At 35.4% G+C, this 25,750-nt stretch overlaps 1 protein-coding gene across 1 annotated transcript in view; it reads right to left on the bottom strand.

Moving 5' to 3' along the window:
• Positions 1–25,750, bottom strand: part of LOC142341116 (putative malate dehydrogenase 1B) — a 61,292-nt gene that overhangs the window by 8,487 nt on the left and 27,055 nt on the right. The window contains exons 7-8 of the mRNA XM_075392003.1: positions 16,173–16,347; positions 15,317–15,535 (exon numbers count right to left, since the gene is read on the bottom strand). Of these exons, the coding sequence (XP_075248118.1) occupies positions 15,317–15,535; positions 16,173–16,347 (394 nt within the window). The remainder of the gene's footprint in view (positions 1–15,316; positions 15,536–16,172; positions 16,348–25,750) is intronic.

The following is a 25,750-nucleotide window of genomic DNA, read 5'->3' as shown; positions in this document are numbered from 1 at the left end:
ATTTCGGTTCTCAATTTCTCGTTCTCAATTTTGTTCTCAATTTCGGTTTTTTCCTTCTGCACAACACTTGCAACAAAAATTTACTCTGATGCAACATAAGGCTCATAGTTCTGAGTTTTCGCAGCGATGTGTTACAGCCTTTTTCGTTAAAAAAGATTACCACCGATTCGCTCCTTTCATTCCAGAGTGCACCTTCGCCGAAAAGCTAATTGAAGAACATGAATAAAATCGCATTCTCGTTTTGAGCATCTCCGAGCTAATTTCATCGAGCCCCGTAGCTTTCCCAATTTCTGGTTTCTTTGGCTCAACTTCTTCAACAAATATCTTAAGTGCATTAAGCCCCACTCTAATTCTACAGGGCAACCTTTTCGGTTTGTTTCCTGAGAGAGCTCTTTGACGTATTCCACCGATCTTTTAAGAACAGTTTCAATCTCCATTAGGGTTTCTTCTGGTTTACTTAACACAGCTGAACTTTGTCTGAGAGCTTCTATTTTTACCTGTTACCTCTCGTATCTTCTAATTTGCTCCTCGATATGATAGTTGGTAGACATCTTCCACCTCCATACACTTCCTATAAATAGCAAGGTCAAAGTCCATCCACATTTCCTCGCGGTGGCTCCTGGGTACACTAGTCAATAGACAAATGTGAGCTGAGAAGACTTTAGTGAACAGAACTGGCCTGTGCTGTAAAATAACTAGACTTAGCAGACCAATGAAAAATGGCCATTTTTTCCTTTTTCCTGAAATTATAATTGCGTCAAGACGAAAAAACGTAATAAAACTTTTCAGAAGAAACAATACTTAATTTTCGAAGAAAAAATTCAACATCAAAGTTTTTGAGATCATTTTTATTCAATGGACTAAATCAACTTGTAATCTGTACATTTCAATTATGGGCAACAAACTGTACGCAGTACGCATGTAAACAGAATCCATGAAAAGCAAACTTGGAGGACAAAGCAGAAGTTCTCTACGAGGAAGATTTTTTAGAAATAGTCAGCAACATAGCCCTGGTTTCAAACCGTTTTGAAGCCCGGGTTGTCCTCTTTCAGCTATCGGCACCAAAACTTGTTTCCATCGCCAAGTATATTTGGGGTTAAGAGCTTGATACTGCACCGCCTTGTTAAACCCGGTGTTAAGTCAATTTTGGCAAATCGATATCATTAGTGGAAAAAGGAAAAAGTAAAAGTGCCAACATTTTAAAGACTTTAAAAACTGAACCAACTGTTTTTCTTCTCTTTTCACTATCAGAATGCATAAAATAAATCAAAACATATTTTATTGTCTATACTGTCAGCTTTTCCAATAGCGGCTGTAGCCTTAGTTCTGCTGAGACATTATTAGTTTTCTCATGCGGTTTTATTTTCAACTCAAAGAATTTGAATTTTATTGGGGCGTTGTCTTCATTTAAAGATCTGTTCACTAAACTTTGAAGGCAAATGGGACTGATCAAGATATGATAGGAGAGGTGATTTTAATAATGCCAGAGTAGCAAATTGAGCGAAGATTGAATAAATGTGAAACGAATAAAATTTTTATTCCCAGTTTAGTTTAACATGTACAATTTTTTTTTTCATATCACTCCACTCACCTCCTAGATGTGCTTTTGATAACAGTAATACAATATGTGAAAGAGAGCTCTGCTTTAAATAACAGCTTCTTAGATTGATATCTGCCAAACAATAAACAGTACGGTAGCAAAAAATTTTCAAAATAGCGAAAGAATAATATCGCTCTCAAAATGTCTTTTCTTTCAAAAAATACTGCTAATTGTTTTGCTGAGGAAATTTAACGCGTTCAAAAACTAAAACTGGTCGAAGTAATCAAAAACAAAAATTTATTTTAAAAGTTTATGAAAGGATCTGACCTAAGAATATAAAAAGACAACCACTTTTTGAAACATACGTGAAGCCTAAAGTTCTAACTAAAAAAAATTTTAATTTATTGCAGCAATTATTTCAATTTCTGTTGAATAACGACAAGATTAATCGCAAAAATAGTTATAAAATACGTTATAAAATAGCTATGTAATTTACAAAACTTTAAAATACGATGTGTTAACGTTATAAAATACGTTAACATTATTTTAATTTTTATGTGCCTCACCTTTCACCATCCCAAGAGTTGACCCAATTTTGATTTCTACAATAAGAAAGAGTTATGATCGTTACCATGAGTTTTCTTTGAACGCTAAGCTGTACTTTTGATAAATAGCATTTTCGTATCGAAAATGAAAAAAAATGCTATTGTTTCTCAATATTAGTTACTGTTCTTACCTGTCAGTAGAGTGCTGCTGAACCTTTTCATGCTGGTAAAATTTCTCATTTGTAAGGTCATTATATCAATTACCAATTCATTATATCTTTTGCATATTTTAATTAGCTAAGCATATTGGAAAAGGGCGCCCGAAGGTCCAATGTTGACAGCTTTTCAATGAATGTACTGCTTTTGTATCTGTCCTTAAAAGATATTGATCGGCTAAAAACGACCAATAAAATGAACGATGTTCCTAACCCCCCTAATGCCAAGTCAGTATACTAGAGGGTAGGGGGGTGCGAAGGTTCAAACATCTGACTCGATGGTCGTACTCCTAGTATATGCTATCTTTCTAAGCCTGATAAGTCTCATAAAAGTATTTATTGATCTAAGTAAGTAAATTTGGCTAATTAATCTAGTTATAAGTTTTATATAATCTTTATAGAAATCTAACATAGATAAATTCACAGCTAAAGTAACGAGGTTATAAGAGTTAAAATTTTAAGTTATAGAAGTTAGAAAGTTATGAAAGTTAGAAAGAGGAGAAGGTCGGGAAAGTTAGTAAAAACTTTACTAACTCGAACTGTTATCAGTAACTTTATTATTCCCTTTTGAATAAAGTCCTGACTTGAAAGTTATCTCTAACTATTCGTTATTCGATATAGTTGAGAAGGTTGGATTAGTAATTCACTTTGGAATATTTTGTGTTGAGATTACTTTCTCGGTTTGGAGATATTAAATTCTCAGTTTCTCTGAGTTATTAATTCTTAATTTCTCAAAGTTGTGATTCTTTCTTTGCTATATATAGTTCTCAGAACGGGATAATTCCCATCCTGCTGGCTGGACGGTAAAATGTCCGTTTGGCTAGACGGACGGACATTTTACGCAATTTGAATGGTTCAGCATAATTGCATCATTCTATTTTTAGAATGATGTAATTTGAATACTTAGCTTAGTTAAGCTAAGTATTCAACATAAACATTACTTTAGTACATCCCGACCCGGTGCTTAATGATGGTAGAATGAAACAATCTGCATAAAAAATTTTACAAAATATGTATGATGAAACAACTGCATAATAATTTACAAAAAGAAAATAATAATGGTTAAATATAAAACTTTACACGCACTGTTTAAAATATAAAAAAAGTTTTTGTGACTCTCCTCCGGGCTTATAGATTTGAAAAATTTTCTTGGTCACGGAAGTCGCCATTACGGTAGTCACGTAATTCTCGCAGCAGGTTGTCATTGCGCTGCTGGAGTTGAAAGTTCTTGTATCTCTCTTTTAGAAAACTCTGCTCGAGGTTACGGATGTAACTGTCTTCAGAGCTTTCTAAATTAGCGGTTAAAAAATAGAAAGGGGCGGACAAAATTTGCTTGTCAATCCCCAAGTTCTTTGCTCGATATGTTTTGGTTTTAGGGTTGTATGACATGAGTTTGTACAAATTTGCGTGGTTCTGCAGCTTATAATTCAAGCTCATGTCATATTTCGGGTGCCCCTTGAAGCTTGGGTGGCACACTAGTTGTTCTGTTTTGATTTGGCGATTGATTTTGTCCCGCACAGTAAGTGTCTTTGGCATGACTGCTGCCACTGGTGGTTGGAGTTGCGATGGTCCCGGTTGTGGTTGTTGTTGAGGTTGCTCTGAGTGTTGTTCTTGTTGCTCCTGTGATTGTGGTTCCATAGTTGTCATTAGATATTCCTCTACAATATTGGTTGGGAGTTCCAATGGGGGCTGATCATCTAGGAGCTCCTCAAATGCTGGCAGAAGAAAATTGTTGTCATCTAGTGCTATGTTCTAAAAGGAGTTATAAAAGTTATTTATAGTTGTAATTAATTAGATTTAATTACACTGGGGAAGTGGGGAAACCATCATTGTTAGACTGATTTTCCCTCTCTTTTCTGATTGCTTGTAGTTCACTTTGTATAGGGGGGTATATGTTTATAGTCGGCTCTTTATAAGTTGGTGCTTGTACGAAGTGTTCTGAGTCGTCTCTTTCTTCAGTAGGACGAAATACTGATGTTACTATGGACTGAAAAAGTATATTGAAAGTAGCTGATAGTATTACTTTTCCGAAACTCACTGAGGCTCCAGTAATTTTGTGTATTTGTAGTGCTCGAATGATGCAAACTACAATGTCGATTATAAATTTCACAAAAAGGAATACAGCGAAAGTAATTCCGCACTGTTCTAAATAATAGTGTACTCGGCCGAAGGCTTTTATATACCGGTTGTGTAGAAATTGTGACGATATTAGAGAATCTAAATATAATGTTTTTGTAGTATAGTAGTTGCTATAACCACTAGGCTGGCTTTTATTATGTTGAATCTCAACTAATTCACGAGAAAACTCTTGCGCTGCGTCTCTCATTTCAGAATTTAAAGTTACATCATTCCAAAATGCAATCATGTCTTCTTTAACATGAAAAGAAACTTCCTGTCCGTTTTTAAATTTCATTGAAACCATTTTGTGTTTCTGATTGCTGGGTGCAAATAATGTTGGCCCAGTGACATGTGTTATACTTGGAGTTAATTCGATCCAAGAATTATCATTTTCAATATCTAGTTGAAAAAGGTTCTTTTGTTTGTTGTTACATGGTTGTTGTTTAGCAGTAGTGAAAGTTTGTCTGCTAACTGGATCGATAAAGCGAACTTTATTTTTGTATAACACAGGTATTCTATTATAACAAGTATCCATTACTTGTAAAGGCGAATAAAATTTTGGACAGTGATAGAGCCAGGCTACATTGCCATTTGTCTCTAAAAACAATGATCTGTTATTAGTTAACAGAAAACCAGCCAGCTTAGGGCTGAGACGCGAATATGCAAATTGTGTATTTTTAAGTGAACGTTCTAGTTCACAAATTTGTTGTATAGTATTTATTTCAGAGAGTTGTAGCCTTCGGAAATTAGTGTACTGATAATAGTCGAATTTAGTATTCAAATGCGCCTCATAATCTATCTCAGTTCGGGAGATGTTAAGCGAACTTATTGAACTGTTCGGAAGTTTAGTAATTCTATTTATAGTAGGTAGAGGTTCGAGTGCCTTTCCTGTATTCATATTAAATCCGCCTGTAAATTCAACATACAGTGTGTCGAATGGTGACGGATAAACTATATTATTGCTATTGCAAAGTGATTGAGGCTCATTGTACACTTGAAATAGAAAGCTTTGTTCTTTCTATGATTCTTTAGAGATATAATAATTATCTCCTATTTTTTTGTCATTTTGCCTTCAAATTGTTCACTTATAGCGAACAAGCAATTATCTTGTTTCTCCCAGCTATAAGCATGGGGGTCGGTTGAAGTACTTTGACAACCGCCTTCTGATAATTTGCAAGGCAGGGGAATATTTAGCCAGTTATTTACTGAACCTCCCCGCAGGTTAACATTTAAAGTTGTATCCTGCATATATGTTTCAAACGTATCGTGAATTATCCAGCCTGAATCGTCACATTCGTTTGGATTTTCTCCAATCTTGGGACCGGAATTTTTTATGTAATTTGTTCTTACATTTAATTTAATCGGAACTTCTTTTCCGTTAATATTTAACTTATTAGTTACTCTAGTCTGCCTACACTGTTCTGGAGTTAAATTGACGTCTGTGGTAATTGTGCTACGTTTTGCATCAATTCCACTAGCATCGAAAAGGCCGCAATACCACCTAATGCTTTGGTGGCTTGCTCTACACATAGTAGCTTCTAATTTTCCCCTAAAGAAACGGTTGAAAATTTGTCCTTTGACTTTTGAAATTTCAACATTTTGTGGTTCAATTTTACAAGGAGCGACTTTGTTTAGTGAGTACATTTTATTAGAGTCCATAAGTGAACAATCGTAGTGAGCGACTTTTGGTGATTTGGCAGTTTTTGCGTATAAGTGATGGTGAGCAGCTTTTAAATCTGTGAAAATTTCAGAGTCTGGTTTTTCACAATTTGTGAAATTAGATACAATTAAGGTTGCGGTCACAAATAATTTTGTGATATTTTCTATGTATCTGTTTTTGCAAAAAGGAAATAGCCGGAAAAGAAAAAGAATAAGCAAAAGATTTACCTCAGTGAAATTTCTTCTGGGGTTTTCAGTTTCGATAACCTCTGCCTCCTCGGGGAACAGAGATTCGATTTCTGGATTCATTTTTAAAAATGAATTTCGGATTGTAGATAGACGAGAGTTTAAAGATGTAATCTTTACGCGAGAGATTCAGAAGAATGAATTGATTCAGATGGGTTGAGAATTTATAGATTTATCAATGGCAATTTGGCCGTCCGTGCGGATGGCAAAATACTGAGCTCTGATTGGCTAACTGTGCTGTTCTTAGTGGCAATGTGGCCGTCCGTGCGGATGGCAAAATACGGAGCCCTGATTGGCTAACTGTTTCAACTGCATTTTATCAGTTTGTATGTTTGCATAAATTATTGAGAGCGAATTACTATGCGCGCAACTGGCGGAATATTCAATTCTGAATGGTTGATTGAGGGTTGTCCGTGAAGACAGAGTGAATAAGAAGTTTAACTGGTTGGGGTATATTTTTATTCCTGTATAAATAGAGAAATTTTCTGAGTGTAATTCTAGTCTAACTTCTAATAATAATGAACAGAACAGTTTTTAAATTGTTTAAAGAGGCAATTTATTCTGCCTTCGAACACTTAGATTTGGAGTTGGATACCAGAGAGATGAAATTTTTCCTCTCTGAGCAGTATATATCAACTCAAATTGTCCTCTCTGAAGAGGAGTTTTATTCGCTGCGGGTTGCGCAGGAATATTGTGTAAATAATAAAGATAGGAACTTATTGAAATACGCTAAGATATGTCCTGCTACAGTGCAGTACCTCAAATGTTGGTTGGGAGAAGAGGTAAATTTTTGAAGTTACAAATATTTTTCTGGGATATAATGGGGTAGATTTTGAAATTTTTGAATTTTTTAGTTCGAGCGAAAATTAACAGCACCCAACCCCGAGTGCCATGAAGAATTTATGAATTATGTGTTCGAGCTTTGGCGAGTGTGGTGGACCCCTGAGACAGCAAGAGCTGCTCAGCAACTATATGGGTTGGCTGTTGTTCTGGGGCACGGGCTTCTCTTTCGAGACTGTACTATTGCCCGCGAATACATTAAACTAATTAAACTTGCTAGAGCTGGACTGTTATAATTTTTTATAAATTTTTGCTTAAAATATTTTTATAATTTGTATATTTTATTTTTATAATTTTGGTATATTTTAATAACAACTTTGTATAAAAGAATTATTTCTTTTGGACTTTTCGAATTAAATCTGATGGAATTGTATTTCCATAGCGTTTAGGTTCAGTCCGTGTTCTCTGCGGTCTGACATCAGAATGAATTGGGTTAGGATTAGTTTTTATTTTTACTGGGTGGGGGGATGAACTAATGATAGGGCTAAATGTATGGGTATTGGACGTAGTACTTTGTGAACTACTTTGGGGGCTAAACAAATTTCTGATATGTAGTGTGCTATCATTTCTATTTGTTTTGCATGGGCTGTTAGGCGCACTCCGGCACGTGTTAACAGTAGTTGAGTATTCAATTGGTTGCGGTGATGTTATTTGCTCAGCCTGATTATTTGCGTTGTTAATAATAGGCCACGGCATATACTCCGGGTTATCAATTGTTTGGTGATTGAATCTATTTATTGAGTACTGGTTGAACCTATCATAGTAGGCCTGTGAATCATCATAGTTAGTACTATAGTCCTGTACTAACTTGTCTATTTCCTGTTCTTTAGGAAAGTATTCTACTAAGTGATTTCTATGCAGTACTTTCTTTTGTTCAGTTGTGTCGTGAACAATTTCATACGTAGTGTTAATTTTTGTTTAGTAACAGTATATGGTCCAGAGCGTAACTCTAGTAGTTTTTTGGATTTCAATAATCCTTTAGCGTGATTCTCCAGTAAAACTTTACGACCGATTTTGATTGGTTTACCCAATTTAAATCTATTCCTATACTCGTGTGCTTTGTTTGTATTTTGCCTACAGCGAGTATATGTTTTACTATATATACTTTTGAATTCGTTCTCACGTTGTAGTATAGTACTAGACAATCGATTTTGTAATAGCGTGTCTACTTTCTCGTTTTTATAAGAATTTTCACAGTGAGTATGTAAGGGAAGGTCTTAACAATACTCTGAAATACAATTTCGTCTATTATCCCGTAGTAAGCCTAGCTTAAGGGAAATTAGAATTTGCGGTTTAATACCAAATACTATCTCGTACGGAGTATATCCTGTACTGTAATTTATTGCAGTATTATGCGCAAAGGCAAATTTATTAGTAAGGCTGGCCCAGTTCGATCCGGTGTCGTTAATAAAACTGCGCGAATTTTTTGCTAAGTTTTTATTTTGTACTTCAACCTTGCCATTTGTCCAAGGAGAGTATGAGGTCCGTGGTTTTAATGTAATTCCGAATTCATGCGTCCAGTGCACAAAATCATTACTCAAAAATGCAGTACCGTTGTCATGTACTATTTGCTGGGGGATTCCGAATCGGGTAATATATTTTTCTATTAACTTAACAGTTTCTGGTGCATCGACTGTTTTTGATGGATAAATTTGTATAAAGCGAGAGAAACTATCTACTATAACTAGACAAAATTTTTTTTTGTTACTACAAGGCCTAAATGGACCCTTATGGTCTATGTGTATAGTATGAAATGGGGTGGTTTCTAATTCTCTCCACTGTTCTAAGGGTGCTTCGTTTAGATCATGTTTTTGTGGTTTATTCTTCTGACAATCTAGGCAATCAAGTATTAGCATTGTAACCCATTTGTACATTCCGGGCCAGTAAAAGAATCTACTAATGTTGTAAAATGTGCATGCGTCTCCACGATGCCCACTTAGCGGATTATTATGTGCTAACTCAAAACACTTCATAAATAGCGATAGTGGAACACATATTTTTGTATGGTATAAACCGTTCTCGTCTGGTTTATTGTAGCATAGTAAGTCATATTGTTCCTCGAGTAGTAGAAGGTTAAATATATTTTTTTATGCATGTAATCCTTTTTACAATGCTTAATTGTATTTGTGCTCGGCGGTTCTTTGCCTGCCTTTAGCCACTGGCGAACGGTTTGTAAAACTGGATCATTTATTTGTTCGCGCAGAATTGTATCTGTGTATAGTTGAGCTTGTTTGGTGAACTCTGTTAATTTTAGAAGTAAGTCCTTAAAGAATACTTTTACTACTTCTGTATGTAGAGTCGTCGGTTCTACAATATCACACTTGTGTGTGCGTTGTTTGTATTCCTCCTTCGCTTGTTCTAGTTCTTGTATTAATGATATATCTACATTCCCTTTTTGCAATTCTAACCAGTCTTCATCATCAAGACCGTCATCTACTGCATGTACCTCTTCGGTTATTTTTTCGTATGTGTGGTCATTAAGGCTTTCTGTATATACATTTTCCGAAGACATCTTTCTGATCTGATTTATTTGTCGTCCATATCTGAACGAGTCGGCAATATTGTATATTGCATTACATGTCTGCTCTATATCGTCGCTTGCGTCGTTAATACTAAAATCTTCGTCGGTTATATTTAGTTTTTTTTTCTGACCGGGTATATGTGCAATTACCGGATAGCTAGTATTTGGGGGTGCTTTCTTTTCGTCACAGTGTAGTTTTGAATAGTTTATCGGTTTATAATCCGATGTGTAGAAGCGAATGTCCTTTGGGACTGTTTTGTGTTCAATTTGGAACTTTTTCGCTTCTTCCTGCGGGACTTGTCTACTAAGTAAGTCGGGGAAAGCAAGGTTTTTACCTTTAGTGTATATTATCTTTAGATTCTGAAATTTAGTAAGCACGACTTGATACTTAAAGAATCTATGTGATAATTGTCCGCGGCGAGACCGGAGGAATAGTATAGGTCTGTGATTGCAGAATAGATATATTGGATAGGGGGAGCCTATAATGTAGAACTCGTAAGTTTGTAATGCTGATATTATTCCGCACACTTCTCTATGCTGTGGGGACATTTTCTGTTCTGCTTTATCGAATACACGGGAGTTTGCAGAAACAATTCTTTTCCCTTCGGGGAACTGTTGTATTAAAATACTACCAGTTCCTAAGTTGGAAGAGTCAGCATTTATATAAAAGGGGTATTTTGGGTTGGGGATAGCGACGGAAATATCGTGTGCAAATTTTGCTTTCAACTTATCGAATACCTGCTGGTGGCTATCCAGCCAGTCGAAATTCGTTTCATTCTTAACTAAATCATATAGCGGTTTTGCGTCTATATGATAGTTTATAACATAATTTGCATAAAATCCCATCGCCCCTAATACGCTGAGGACATCGGTTTTCGATTCTGGCGTTTTTAAGTTTTGTATATCTGCAATGCGCGAAGTGATTGGGCTAAGTGTCCCTTTCGATATTACATGCCCGAGGAATTTCACTTTTCGTAAGAAGAATTTTGTTTTATCCGGCGCAGCTTTCAAGTTTGCTTTACGCAGTAGTGCATGATATTCACGGATTACTGTGAACATTTCCTGTTTATCTTGTGCTTGTAGTAGTGTATCGTCAGTATAAGTAATTGCTTGCTTTTTCTTTATTAGCGGTCCAAATGCATAACGCATGAGTTTACTAAAGAAGTTCGGAAGGGGCTTTAAGCCGTAAAATCCGACTTGATAGGTATATTGACGTCCACCTACAATAAAACTAGTTAATTTCGGAGTTTCTTTAGTAAGGGGCACTTGATGATAAGTGCACGACAAATCACTACTTGTAAAATATGCTCCATTTACTCGTGTCATCAAACTTGTAGTGGCTCGAGTGGCCAACTTGAGTTACTTGTATCTGTAATTGAGTTTAGGAACTTCTAGAAATGCTCTAAATTCATCGTCCGTTAAATCACTCTGCGTGAAGTCAAACTTTTTTAGGTACTCGATATAGTGTGCATAGTTTTTACTTGCATCTTTTGGTCGTGTATCGAGTCCTTCTTGTACAACTTCATGAATAATGAAGTGGTTTTGTTCAGTTGTTCTGAACTTGGGGAATTGTTCAGTATTATTGAGCTTGCCTAAGGTTTTTGCATCTTTTGAGGAATCAGTTGCTACTTCAGCATCATTTTTGCATTTGTTTACAATTTCATCACCTACAATTCCGATTATCTCTTCGATGTTTTCATCTGTATATTGTGTAGAGGACGGCATTTGATTAATTTCGGCTTTACTCACATAAACATATATTTTAATTCCCGAAGATTTAAATACATTGTATAGCAATGCAGATATCTCAGACCAGTCCATTTTGTCTAATCCACATGCAATTTTTGGCATAGCTATGCATCTAATGTTCTGCATTAGAAGTATATTGCGAAGTTCGAATAGTACGGTTGTAATACTTTCAATAGTCGGTTTACTATTATATTTTTCTTTAGTTATTAGACTAAAGATCTGGTGTCCGAGGCTAGGAGCAATGTATTGCAATACATTTTGGTTTATTGTATTTCCGTCACGATCGTTCACGTCTACTTGCCACTTACAATGTTCTCTCAAGTCGGGGAACTTTTTACATAACATGAGTGCAAAGCCTTTACTCATAGCACAGTCCTTAGAAACTGTGTGTACGATAGCCATACTACTATTAAATATTGACTGTTCTTCGTGGTTAATATAGTTTATGCAACTATCGGATTCGTTCGACTCAGCCTCTTGTACTGAGTTAACAACTGTACTAAGCATGAAACAATTATCCAGTTCTTCATACTCATATAGTATTGAGTATGCGAACTCACTACAATCGCGCATGTTGAACTTGCGCGTATCACGACTCAATACTAGATCACATACAGCGTACCCAATAATACCTCTATTAAGTGTAATAGGGTGATTTTTGTGGTTTTCTATTAGTATAGGTAGTGTCTTCTCTTTTTGTGTACAGACTGTGTTAATAAACACTAGTTCTGTTTTTACTGTATTTTTGTGCGGTAGAAAAGAAGTGCCTTTGGGGTAACATAAATCAGCGTTTTGGTGTTTGTACAAGTAGGTTGATCTTGCCTGTATATAAAGTGGCTGAGACAAGACTATTGCTTCTATCTCTGATACTTGTGGATACTGTTTTTCGTTATTCAGTGTTCCATAACTGATTACTCCTGTGTGTTCTTTTAACTCTACAGCAGGAATATCGAAATACAGAGCTTTAAAGAAAATATGGCAGAAATCAACACCAATCAGGTTAGACGTTCCTTCTTGTGTAACCCATACTTTATAGGTTGCTTCATACTTTCCGTCAGTGTCATTATTCGTGATCCATTATAGGATTTTGTGATATCGATAGCTGAGAAGATTCTCATGCTAGGGTTCAACTTTTGCATTTCTAGAAATGTGGGGTAATTTATTATCGTACATGTCAAGCCTGGGTCAATCAGATACTCAATCTCAAGTCCACTATTTTTATTTATGTCTCCGGTGGTGAAATAATACATGTTTAGGTAAACCCTGGATTTTGGATTACTATTTGTATTGACTTTCGGAGACTTTAGAAGTTTAAAGGAAAGAAGTCTGTGATAGCATCGGTGTAATTATTCTGATCGTAATATTCTGTTTGTTGGTTTTGATCCTCTAGCCAGTGAACAGAGTGGAACGAGCGGGGTTGTTGATCATAATATCTACTGCTTGATGCTTGGAATTGATTATTATGAACGTGGGGGGGGGGATAAAAACGTTGAAAATTCTGATTCTCACGTTCATAATATTGCCTAGCTTCAGTTTCATGGGGACTAAATTGGTTGTTTTGGGGAAATTTTTGTTCATAGGATTTGTTATTATTAATATAGTGTTTTTTCCGTATCTGCGGTTGTCATATCCACTGTTAGTATTATTTGGGCGATTCTGGTTATTAAAATACAGCTTACTGTTAGTCTGCTTTTTGTAGTCAGTACTGAAGGATGTCTTTTTCTCCTTTTCCTCAGTGAGTTCTCTTTTCATCTTTTTAAATCTTTCATCAATCCTGTGCTTAGAGCAGTTAGAAATGGAATGCCCATGATTACGGCAATAGTTACAAAAGCGTTTATTATTTGGTCGTCCTTTTACATTGAGGTCTTTAAAGGAACCTGAGTTAATAGCGCTGACTTCATTATTTTATATTAGGCTAGTAAGCTCTTTAATTTGTGCTTAAAGGCTACTGATTTTATTATTTGTTTGCTTTACTGTGCCGTCAGTGCTAACAGTAAATGTTAAGTTTTTTGTTATTAAGTGGTTTTGTATTTCGTTCCATATTTTATCCGGATTTTCTATCCTATATTCATGCGCTTTGCGTTTTAATGAGGGGGGCTGTAACCCTCTTATGGCAAAGTCAATATACTTTTGCTCTCTTCGTCGCTGCTGTATTGTTCGTTCAGTAGCAATTTGGCCAGGATCAGCCAATCGTGCAGGTATTTTTTCAGGCCATCCTCTATCAACAGCATGCTTAATTCGGCGGAAATAATTTTTAATTAGTTCCCCTTCTTGTCTGGTGGCACCTTCTACTTCTAGTCGATACTTAAATTGATCACGGCTATCAGTGAATCTATTTATGAAATCTCCTTTGATTTGGTCGAGATTTCTTGTGGGGTCTATAGTATTGTACCACTCTAATGCAGTCTCTGTCAGTAGTGATCCAAATAGCGCTTTACGTCTATTTTGGTGATTTGTTAATGCAGTGGGGTCTGTCAGTAACGTTGTACCTAAGGAGAAGTTTATTTTTTGGTCAACGGAGTTCCAGAAATCGCTTGCATTTTGTCTAGGGTCATTTCCCGAGAAGGTGACAAGTGACATGTTAGGATGAGAGAGGGGGTATCAATTAATGTTCTTGTTACTGTAGTAGTGCTGCCGGATCCGGAACTTACAGTTGTTGTGCCTGTACTACCGGAGCCGGTTGAAGGAGCTGTACTACTCGGTGTTCCTCCTGAGGACATTATGTTAGGCTTGTTTTGTTTTTTTTTGCTTAGAAGATAGAATGTTTATGCGTGCCTCACTGGTCGCACCAGTTTATACTAGAGGGTAGGGGGGTGCGAAGGTTCAAACATCTGACTCGATGGTCGTACTCCTAGTATATGCTATCTTTCTAAGCCTGATAAGTCTCATAAAAGTATTTATTGATCTAAGTAAGTAAATTTGGCTAATTAATCTAGTTATAAGTTTTATATAATCTTTATAGAAATCTAACATAGATAAATTCACAGCTAAAGTAACGAGGTTATAAGAGTTAAAATTTTAAGTTATAAAAGTTAGAAAGTTATGAAAGTTAGAAAGAGGAGAAGGTCGGGAAAGTTAGTAAAAACTTTACTAACTCGAACTGTTATCAGTAAATTTATTATTCCCTTTTGAATAAAGTCCTGACTTGAAAGTTATCTCTAACTATTCGTTATTCGATATAGTTGAGAAGGTTGGATTAGTAATTCACTTTGGAATATTTTGTGTTGAGATTACTTTCTCGGTTTGGAGATATTAAATTCTCAGTTTCTCTGAGTTATTAATTCTTAATTTCTCAAAGTTGTGATTCTTTCTTTGCTATATATAGTTCTCAGAACGGGATAATTCCCGTCCTGCTGGCTGGACGGTAAAATGTCCGTTTAGCTAGACGGACGGACATTTTACGCAATTTGAATGGTTCAGCATAATTGCATCATTCTATTTTTAGAATGATGTAATTTGAATACTTAGCTTACTTAAGCTAAGTATTCAACATAAACATTACTTTAGTACATCAGTTTCAGTTTTTGGTATATCTAAATGCAAGTCTAATAAATTCAGTACTGATTCAGAGTTATGATCATGTCACACTTTTCAGTCTTGGGCACGTCTTGCCCAAGACTTGCAAGTCTAAATCTAAGTCTTGGCCAATTTTTGAACATGCAATTAGTGTATAAAAAACGATATCGAAAGAAACTCGAGCAATTTAAATTCTATTTACATAGGTTTGTTCAATCTTTCATCCGCATTGTTCAATCTAAATCATAGACTTGTTCATATGAGGACGGTGCCATAATGACAATTCGTAGCATCCTTTACAGTAGCTCACTATTCAGAAAATAATACATGTCACTGGAGACAAAACAATCACCTGAGAACAACTTACCCGTAAACAGAACTTTTAAGATAAACAGCCAAATTGTGTGTAAAATTTCCCACGGCTGCAGATGAGTTCTTGGAAGTTGAGTAATTTGATCCTAAGAACCACCGGGAGAGTGTCTCCTGGACTGCACAGGAATACTTCATCCAGGGAGGGTGCTTGAGACTGGTTTTCAACTCAGCTGCCCTCGTTTCCAGTTTAGACATGAACTCGCCCTCCAACCACCTGTGGTGCAAAGCGAAAGCTACATTCTTTACCTCCTGCAGCGGAGCATGGGAAAAATTTTATCCCAGTAGACCAATGACAGATATAGTGCACGAATCTTTGAAGATGATACAACATGTCTCCCCCAATCTTACTTACGCGCGTCTTTTTAAATAATCAAACAAAGGCAGATATCAATCCAGCTAAGTAGGTGAATATAATTTGCCCCCCCCCCTCCACAGACGCGCACGTGCACTATTTCTACATAATGATTTACTTTGTAATGGCACGTGCACTGTAAATGGGTGTGCACTACGTACGAGGTGCGCAAATGGAAAGAAATCAGACTCTCTTTATCATGGTATGACTTAAGTAATGGTTACGTGACCCTGCTTGAAGTCACTGAGAATTTCGGGCGTTTGTCGAAAATCGCGAAGCGGTTGAGACATTAAGTCATAATTTCGAAGTGACTTCTGCAAGAGTCACGTAACCATGCTTAAAACACGAAATGCGCACGCTTTAAAATGTCGAAAGTCAACGGAATCAACTTCTGGCATTTAAACTCCTGCACTGCAGACTTTCGGCATTTTAAAATGTGCACGAGAGTGTTTTAATCAGAGCAGGTAAAACTTATTCTCTAATAGGGAAAATTGGTTACTTGTGGTCGTGGATGAGTTCAGATGTGGGTCTGCAGAACCAGGCAGGTCCAGTGATGCTGCTGTACTCCAAATGGGACACTTTTGCCCACTTAGTCTCAACCCTGTAACTGCCACTCACATTGCCCCACACTAACACATCATGCACGCTCGCTCCATTCACACCCATCTTACCACCTGTTGATAAAATAAATTAAATAAACTCAATCTCTTCCATCAAAGTTAAGTTTACCTGGGTTGGACATTTAAAAACTTCGTTCTTAGTAACATACCGGTCATTCAAATGACCAAGACAGCAAAATTATTGAAGGTGCTTTTGTTTCATTTTTGTTAACGTTGCTATTTTTGACGGGCGTTCAATTTTCACGAAAAGAGTATACTCTGTTCTAACAACAAATTTCCATTTTTCCGCTGAATTGTTCTAGTTTTTTCAAAAATTAATATTCATGCAGGCCACAGATCTTTTCCGTGTGCCCCCCCCCCCCCCCCAGCTTAGTGGGTGCATGTTACTTTCACCCCCCAAGAGCACGTGCCATATTTTTACATGATGATTTATTATGTAATGGCACGTGCTCTGTAACATGGGGGGGGGGGGGTGCATAACGTACGAGGGTGCACCAACAGAAAATATCCCAGGCCTCTTATATCCGTGACAGAATAATCAAACAGTTTTTCACAAGGACAAATACAATATAATTCACAAATATTTCACAGAGAAGCAAGAAAAAATGTAAGAATAATTCTCTTCAACTGTAAAAAAAAAAATCTCAAGAAACAAAATTGTGAAAAAGTGAGGTTCGTTCAATTGGTTTCAAATTTATATAATGGTGCATATCTTAGAATCAAATAGCAGAATCCCCTCCTCCATTTATCCGACAAAGTTATCATGGAATAATTTTTTAGAAACATCAATGCTTGGACGTTTTGATGGACGTAAAAAAAATTGATGGACGTTTTGAAAAATTGATGGACGTTTTGAACTCTAAGAATACATATCGTTCAAAGTAAATAAGGGTTTAGTAAGATTGGGAACTTTTTCTCAGTTTTGGTCAACTTTTAGCCCACCGTCACGTCAACAAAGCAGATTACACCGTCTCTCTAATGCATTCAAATTTATTTTTTTAAAAGCTTTTACAAGTTAAGTAATGGTTTTCTGCTTTGATAGTACAAATTTTCACAAAAATTTTTGATTTTTTGACACTTCACGTCATTGAGGTAATTTTTCTTGTATTGTCACATTATTGATAGGTCATATAACAATATATTGAAGTTTAAAATGGGCGAACAGTTGAACTTATCTGTTTATCAGTGAAAATATTATGGTTTTAACGGCTTCGACATCGTCTTCTAACAGAATTTAAACGACTTTTTTATTTGCCTTCATTTATTTCTCTTTTTGTAGCTGTAAATTAACGCAAGTCTTAATGGCTTCCTACGGATGAAAGATGGATCCTTTTTACTAATTTCATTTAAAAGCTAAAGTTTTTCACGAGTCTGAAATCGAGATTAGTTTCAAAATTATGTAGAAGTAATTTTTCAATCTCCTCTGTGTTGTAATTTTTTGCCTATTTGTTACCTAGTCTCAATAATTACAGTGTTAATTACTGTGTTAGAGGAGTGCCAGAATGAACGTATCTCAAATTTTTAATGCATTGCTTATTACTCTAACGGCTTCCAAACCGGTTTTACGCAAAATGTTTGTTTTTAAAATTTTTTAACAATATTTTTAAATTCTTTGTCTAATGACTGAACAAGGATCGATGAGATTTGTTTCTTGAAAGATAAAAGAACCCGTTTATTGATTCCAGTTCATAGCTATTGTTTAAGTGATTTTGAAATAAATTGTTTTGGAAAAATAAAGTCTTCCTTAACTTTTCCATTTTTTAATATTTATACGACTTGCTACCTAGTGTATTTATTCCGAAGTCAAATATCTCATTATTGGGTTCACAATAAGTATAAAAAATTATATATTTTTACGGAATAGATTATAATTTTAACAGCTTGGACAACGTTATCTTGCAAAATTTTTTGTTTTATTTTGTCTGAATTTGTCGTTTGTATTCGTAGACATACAACACTTTCTGGATAATGATAATTCTCAATGTCTTAATTCTCAAAGACTTTAATGATTGATAATCTATTTAAAGAATTCAACTGATATCAAATTTATGAATAACTGAATTTTGCTTGTTTTTAAAGAAATATAAACCTAAACTTTTAACTTTTCCTTTTTCTCTTTTTGTACTCCTTGTTACATAGTCTCATGATCCAGAGGTTACAAACCTTACTATGGTTTTTCATTAAAAAGACGCAATTAAATATACCTGATTTTTTTGGCTTAGATTTTGGTTTTAACGGCTTAGACGCCGTTTTCTTGCACAATTTAATGGAATTGTTGTTTTTCGTTTGAATTCGTCGTTTTTTGTTGTAAACGGCCGACACATTCTGGATAATGGAAGTTCTCAATGTCTTCAAGATTTGAAGCAGGAATGAACCTTTTAAAAGATTTCAATTGATAGCTAATGATGATTTTCATTAATTAAAACTATTTGTCATCAGAAAGATTTTTGTAATGCAGTTTTTGTTTTTTGTCTACTTATTACCAAATGTCATTAGGGACTGATGCCAAGTTTTTCTAGTGATGCTAAAACTTTTTGCTGCGTTTAGGTTTTAATTGAATTTTGATTCGCCATTGATATATTTTATTCCTTTGATTTAATTTCAAAAAAACTGACATTGAAATTTGAGTGCAAATTTAAGTTGTTGTTATCTGATTTTTTTTGTTTGTCTTGTCTCATAGTCCTAATAATGGCAGTTCTCATTGGCCTACTAATATGACCTGATTTTACTTTCCAAGTGATTTGAGCTGGAAGCAAAATATTTATTCAAACACCAATAATTTTCGAACAGTATTTAAATTTTTGAAACTTTTCTTTCTCTTCCTCGTTTGGTTGACAATGAAGCCAAAAAAGTGGATGAGGGGAGTCCTAACGTCATGTGCAAACGCAACTTATGGAGCCTCCATGTTTTGTATTGAAATCATATTGTTTCCAGAAACTAATTCTTTTTGGAAATTCAACTTAGAGCAGTTTGAATAGTGAAAAAAGTGTCAAAAATCCGTTCTGCTAGAGATATTGTGGATCATTTGACTAAAAATGTGAAAAGGTTCGGTATTCTTGTCGTTAGTCAATTACTGCAATCATAAAATTCAAAACAGAAAGGTCAGAAAAATTTACAATCAGGATTATGTAGATATGTACGCAGTAAGATGGACTTTATGCAACAAAACGACCAAAAGGTAGGACAGTCATGGCTAGTTTGTGTTCGCTAGGATACCCGAGAACACTGAAACACACCACGGAGAAACTCGATTATTTTAAACGCTAAATTTTTTTTTGTATATAACTATTTTCATATTGCAAAGAGGCTCGCTTGTTCGGTGAGCGACACTGAATGTTCCCACATCCGCATTTGAAAGCATAAAAAATATCAACATATCGAAAATTCTATTTCAGAGGCGTTTTTCCAGCACCAAACATTGTTTACATCCAGCTGTTACGGAAAAGCTGAAATTAGTTAGCTGAAAATTTAAATAGAAACAACAGAGAACTCTATTTGAGTTACCAGAGGAATTGCACTCAAAAAATGACATACTTTATCGGAAAAGATTTCCTATAGCGTGTTAAAACTAAACGCCAACCCCATTAAATTTAATTCTTATGCTTTATTGACGATTTTGATTGCGCTTGATCAGTTGTCTTCTTCTATAACACTTTGAGAACTTTATCAGCAAAAAAATTTTAGTCAAGAACATTGGTTATGGCTGTAAAACTTAGAATGTGTTTATATCAATACTGTTTTTTTTCGTTTTTTATATAAAGTAGCTAAAACGAAAAAAAAATTCCAAGGAAGCAACGGATCCACGTCACGTATTTTCAGGTTTTTCTCTTTTCAGGTTTTTCGCAGCCGTAAATTTTCGATTCAGAAAAGCAAAATACAGGACGATAAAACATTTTTTTATTGTCACAATCATCAACGGGACAAAACTGTCCAAAATTGTCTCAAGTTTTTTTTCCACATTGCCTCGTGCGAAATTTTGATAAAAACGAAGTAACCAATGGGAATGTAGAAGTCAAAATGAATTGAGGCAGTCAGATGATGATCATGCGAAAAATGGCGGTAAAACACGAATCAATCTGTTTGAGAAATCGAAAAGCATAGCAGGGCAAGTTTTGGATAACAATTCAAACAACGAAAATCAACAAAAAATAATGCAATCGTAGCCAACTGATGGACTTCATGACTATTGACGTGTGCTGTTTACGATAACCCAAATGTGGTTAAACAAATGAGAAAAATGCTAAAGGTACTATTTGAAACCTGTGTTCTCGGAGTAATCAAAAATCATATCAATATACCGATTGAGCTAAGAATACCCATGACGCACCTCACCAGAAGGTAAAAAAGTTAAAACAGAAAAAAGATAAGGGGAACAGCAAAGCGGGCAGAAACTAGTAAATTTGATCTGGCTTTTCAAAAGAGAAGTAGTCTCACTTTATACAAAACTTGCTATGTTTAATTGGTCTTCAAAACGAACAAAAAAGAAAAACATAAAGTGTTGAAAAACAGTGACATAAAGGTGATTTAAATAATGATGAGCTTAGCTTTCATCCTCCCATCTTGAAATATGTTTCTTATCTGACAACAGTGAACAGTGACAATTTCTATTAACCGTTATAACTGTGAAGTCTGTTAGAATCATAAGCTAAGTACCTGAAAAGTCAAGATGAAAGCAATTTAGACCAATTAGGAGCATTTCAGATCCCAGTTTTTTCAGACAGAAGGCGAAACGTTCATATATAGTGAATTGTTGAAAAAAAACTTTTTCAAAAAACATGTTAAAAGTTCGTTTTCTGAAAAAAATGACGTTAAAACAATAAAAAATATAAATAGATTGAAAGAACGAGGACCGAAATGTTTCAAACTGCTTTAGTTTAATATTAAAAATCCTTTCAACAACAACAAGGAAAACAGAGCATAATAGAGAAAACATGCAATAACAATATTTTTAAAGTAGGATGTTCTTTTGAAAAAACGGTCATTTCTCAGCAAGGAATTTCCATAATTTGTAAAGCAATCTGAATGCATAAAAAACTGCTAGTTTTCAAGACAAATTGTAATCATTAATGATAATCAAGAAATAACTAGAAAATTAGAACTAAATAATTGCGACAAATTTTTCAAAGCATTGAAAAAGCGACAGAATCATAAAAAGTGATATAAACCAGTAAAAATAGGCATTAAAAGAACTAAATTGTTAACTTTGTTTAACAGTGGTAAAGAAATCCGATATTGAAAAACAAGATTTGTCTAAAAGCAGCAATGAAAACACTACAACTAAACAAAGACTCGCGAGAATACGATTTCTCTCTTATCTCAGAGATAGCAGTAAGCGCCCTGAAACTTAATGTTTTCGTTACTTGTGCTGCCTCAAGCGGCAAAATGGTGCTACTTGATGTGCCCCACCACCTGAAATTTGACTCCCATGTGACCTCAAAATCATTAAAAATTTGTTAATTAAAAAGAATCATGAGTCATTGTTGATAGGTGTTCAGTCAAATGCGCATGCGGAAAGAGTGTATGCTATCACTTAAACTTCTCTGAGTTTTTCAGGTTCAATATAAAGTCTTAGTGTTTTTATTTTTCGAAGTTTTTGTAAAAAATTTACCATTAATAGAGAGATCTCAGATGGTTTTTCACCTGTTTATCAAAACTGAAATAAGGATTAAAAACGAACTCAACGCTGGATAAAATGTGTGGTTAACCAAAGTTAGGGACAATTTATATTTGGCTGAACTTTTCTAGAAATTTTTTTCTAATAAAACGCATATTTTCTGTGTTTCAAGTTTTCTTTTTTTACTATCTAGAGACATTGAGAAAACGATAAGATACCTGTTTTACAAAATTACCCTCAAGCTTTTTGCCGTGATTGATTGTTTTTTGACCAAAACTTTAGTTTGATTTTTCAAAGACCAATTGATTAATTGCTCAATGACAAATTTGTTTGAAATCGTGGGTAGAAAACGGTGAAATTCTGTTTTTTTCCGAAAAGCAAAAGTTCTCTTTGTAGTGAAGATTTAGACGCAGAGAACTTCAAATGAATACCATATATGCTGACCGAAGATGTCTTCAAAAATTTTTTTAAAAATGTCTGAACCTAAGAACTGTGGCTAGCAGCATTAATTTGTCTCATTTTCCCCAAAAATCTGGGAAAAGTAAGTTAGCAGAAGTGAAGCATAGAAAATTACAAGCCGTTTGATGATTTCATCTAATACGGTTCATGCTTATACTTTGTCTAAAATGCAGAAGTAATCATTATGAAAACCATAGAAGTAGGTGAACAAAGATAATAATTCTGAATAAAAGATTGTTTTACACAATTTTTTCTTGGAAAAAGCCAAAGGGATGGATGGCTGCACATTGCGGTTTGGTCACCAATCATTGGAATTTTGGTGTGCTGTGGGATTCTATATTTTTCCTGACAAGGCAAAACCTTTAAAATTAAACTGGAGCCAATTTGGTTTATCTTTGACTTGAAAATTTTCAAAATTCCCATATGAAGAATATAATATGATAAGAGATTAGAACAAACATAGAAAATTTGTAAGATGGAAAAAATTTAAAAATAAAAAAACATAAATATTGGGAAAAATATGAACTCAGAATCATTGAATACAGAAGTTATAGATTGAACGAATTGGACATTTTTTAACAAAATCATTCAGGGCAAAAATTTTGTTTAAATATGAAGAAGCAAAACAGAATAGAAAGAAGCGGCTGAAAAAGTCCTTCGGATAGATCTTAAGCATTTTTTTTCAATTTTTGTTTTGCAATAAATTGCAACAAGCACGTCTGCTCAAGTATATATAATCGGTTTGTCATTGTTTTACGCATATTTTGCAAGCACGTGTAATAAGATCCGGAAATCAAGCGCGAACAAAAATCTCCGACAGCCTCAAATGTTGGTATGGTATATATGTCGCAGCTTCTTGCGTTTACAGTGTGCGAATACTAGCGACAAGTGCAATTGATTCTTTGATCTCGTCACTGACTCTAGTCTAGTCCTTTGATTTTGGAAAATTAGTCGCCAATTTTCACAGAGCTACTGTTGCTTGAATTTGTGGCGAGATTAGTCACGAAGAATGACAATTTTGTCGTGATTTTCAAATTATTGCTGCTTTTGGGCAATTTCGCTAAAATACGAAAAACCAACATAATCTATTTATCGTAGGAGCAAAGCAGGTGGTGGCATATAGAGTTTAATATCAAATTTGAGAAAATATAGCCAAGGACGTCATCAATACATCATTGATGCCCAATTCATTAGCGAACATCTATGCACTATTGTGGATCTTCGCCCGAAACAGACCTTCAATGGTTAGGACCCCCTAACCTGACAATCCCAGACAGTTATATGCAGCTCTGCTTTCAATTCAACCCTTGTGGACACATTCCAGCAACTTGGATTCAACCATGACATACATTCCACTGCAAATGTCAACCAAGCCTTAAACAAGTTTCCAACACTAGTCCGCTTGGAATGGAATAAGCACGTTTTGGAAAGAAGTTTACTTCAACTATCTCTGAAAGAGCTTTCAGAGTGGCTTTTAATTTATGCAAAGGCTTGCAGAGATGTACTACTCCTTGGGCATTAGCTCAACCTCCAAGCACTCATTCAAAGGCCTCTATCAACCTATAGAGGCAATCGAAGCAGCAAAACCAATTCAATCGTCCGTCCAACAGATCACACCAGGATCAACGCAAAAACTCATCAAATAGCTTTCAAACAAATTCTGCGAAAGATATCGTTTGTCCAAACAACGGTACCTGTCAGTATTTATACAAATGTTCTCATTTCCAAGATCTGTCTCCACTCGAGAAACGAGAACACGTGAAAAAATTAAAACCATGTTTCAACTGTTTTGGTAGTCACCAAGTACAAAAACGCACATCAAAAAATGTTTGTCGCTCTGCAGACTGCGGCAAAAAACACCGCACAATGCTCCATGAAAGCTTCATCGCAAAAAAAGCAAGCAATACGACCCTCTTAAACAGTTAAATTGGTTCAATTGCATGGCAGCGGTCAAGAAGCTTTCTTACCATTTCAACTGTCTAACAGGGAGAAAACGTTTGAGACACATGCTTATCTCGACAACGGAAGTTGCCAGAGCGTCCTCCTCCAATCCGCAGCTCTGATTCTAGGTATTGATATGAACAATTTTGGACAGATGCCTATTAGTGGCTACCACACAACAGAAAAAAACGATTGTTCTCCAGTGTTCCTAAAAATAAACTTATCAGTCTAATAAGACACCAATCTTTGTAAACGAAGTTTTGGCAGTTCCCAATTTGAATATGAACCCTGTTAACACTATTGAACTGAACAAGCTTTGCAAGAAATTTGAACATCTCGATCACATTTCGTTCCCTAATGTTGATGACAATAAAGTCTCAATAATCATCCACATCCACAATCTGGAAGTGATTACAGTAAGATGATTAAAGGCCCAAAAAACACGCCCTGGGCAGTAGAAATTCCTCTAGGATGGACCTGTGCACGTAAAATTAGCGTCACAGCAGACGAACAGAATGCACTTTTCAAAACACAAATCAACTCTCATCTTCATCTAGACTTTTCTTCAATCTTCATGAAATTTTTCACAAAAGTACAACACTGGATGAAAAATGAGAACTACGGTACAGCTTCATCAAAAAAGGCTGTGTCGAAAATGATGAAAAGACTCTGCAAATCCTTGAGTTGACTACAAAATTCTCTGATGGTCACTAAGAAATAGGCTTTCTTTGGAAGGAAAACGCCAAGTTACCTAACAACAGATGGCTAGCGGATAAACATTTAGAGCAGTTAAACAGAAAGCTCTCAACAAAACCATATCTACAAAGTAAGTATGAGGAGACGCTCCAGAAATATCTTCAAAATGTTTATGTTGTCAAAGTTGATCCAGCTACAGACAAAGAAACAATATGTTCTTATCTTCCTCATCATCCCGTTTCAAATGAAAACAAACCCCGAAATATTAAGGAGAATCACAAATGCATCCAGTGTTTTTCAAGGTCAATCATTAAATTCAAACCATTTGAAGGCACCCAATTTGTTGAGTAATCTTGTTGGAGTCGTCTTAGGATTCCGCGAGCAACAAGTGGCGACTTCAGCAGATATTGAGCAAATGTTTATGCAAATTAAAGTTGCTCCGTCTGATCGTCCTTTTCTTCGTTTCTTCTGGAATCACAATGGCGAAATCGAAGAGTATGAATACACACGACTTATCTTCGGCGCACCATCTTCCCCAGGCATAGCGTCCTACGCTATTTGTCGTTCAGCACGTGATAATCAGGACAAATTTCCTCAAGTGTTACACTTAATTGAGCGTAATGTCTACATGGACGACCTATATATCTCGACAGCAGACGTTGAAATTGCTGTAAACTTTATGAATAGTACCGAAGAGTGTCTTTCACTTGGTGGTTTCAACCTCACAAAATGGAACTCCAATTCCGA

Source organism: Convolutriloba macropyga, chromosome 6, assembly GCF_964194025.1.
Source record: "Convolutriloba macropyga chromosome 6, txConMacr16.3, whole genome shotgun sequence".
Taxonomy (NCBI): domain Eukaryota; kingdom Metazoa; phylum Xenacoelomorpha; order Acoela; family Convolutidae; genus Convolutriloba; species Convolutriloba macropyga.
This window is presented reverse-complemented; position numbering and strand designations above follow the sequence as displayed.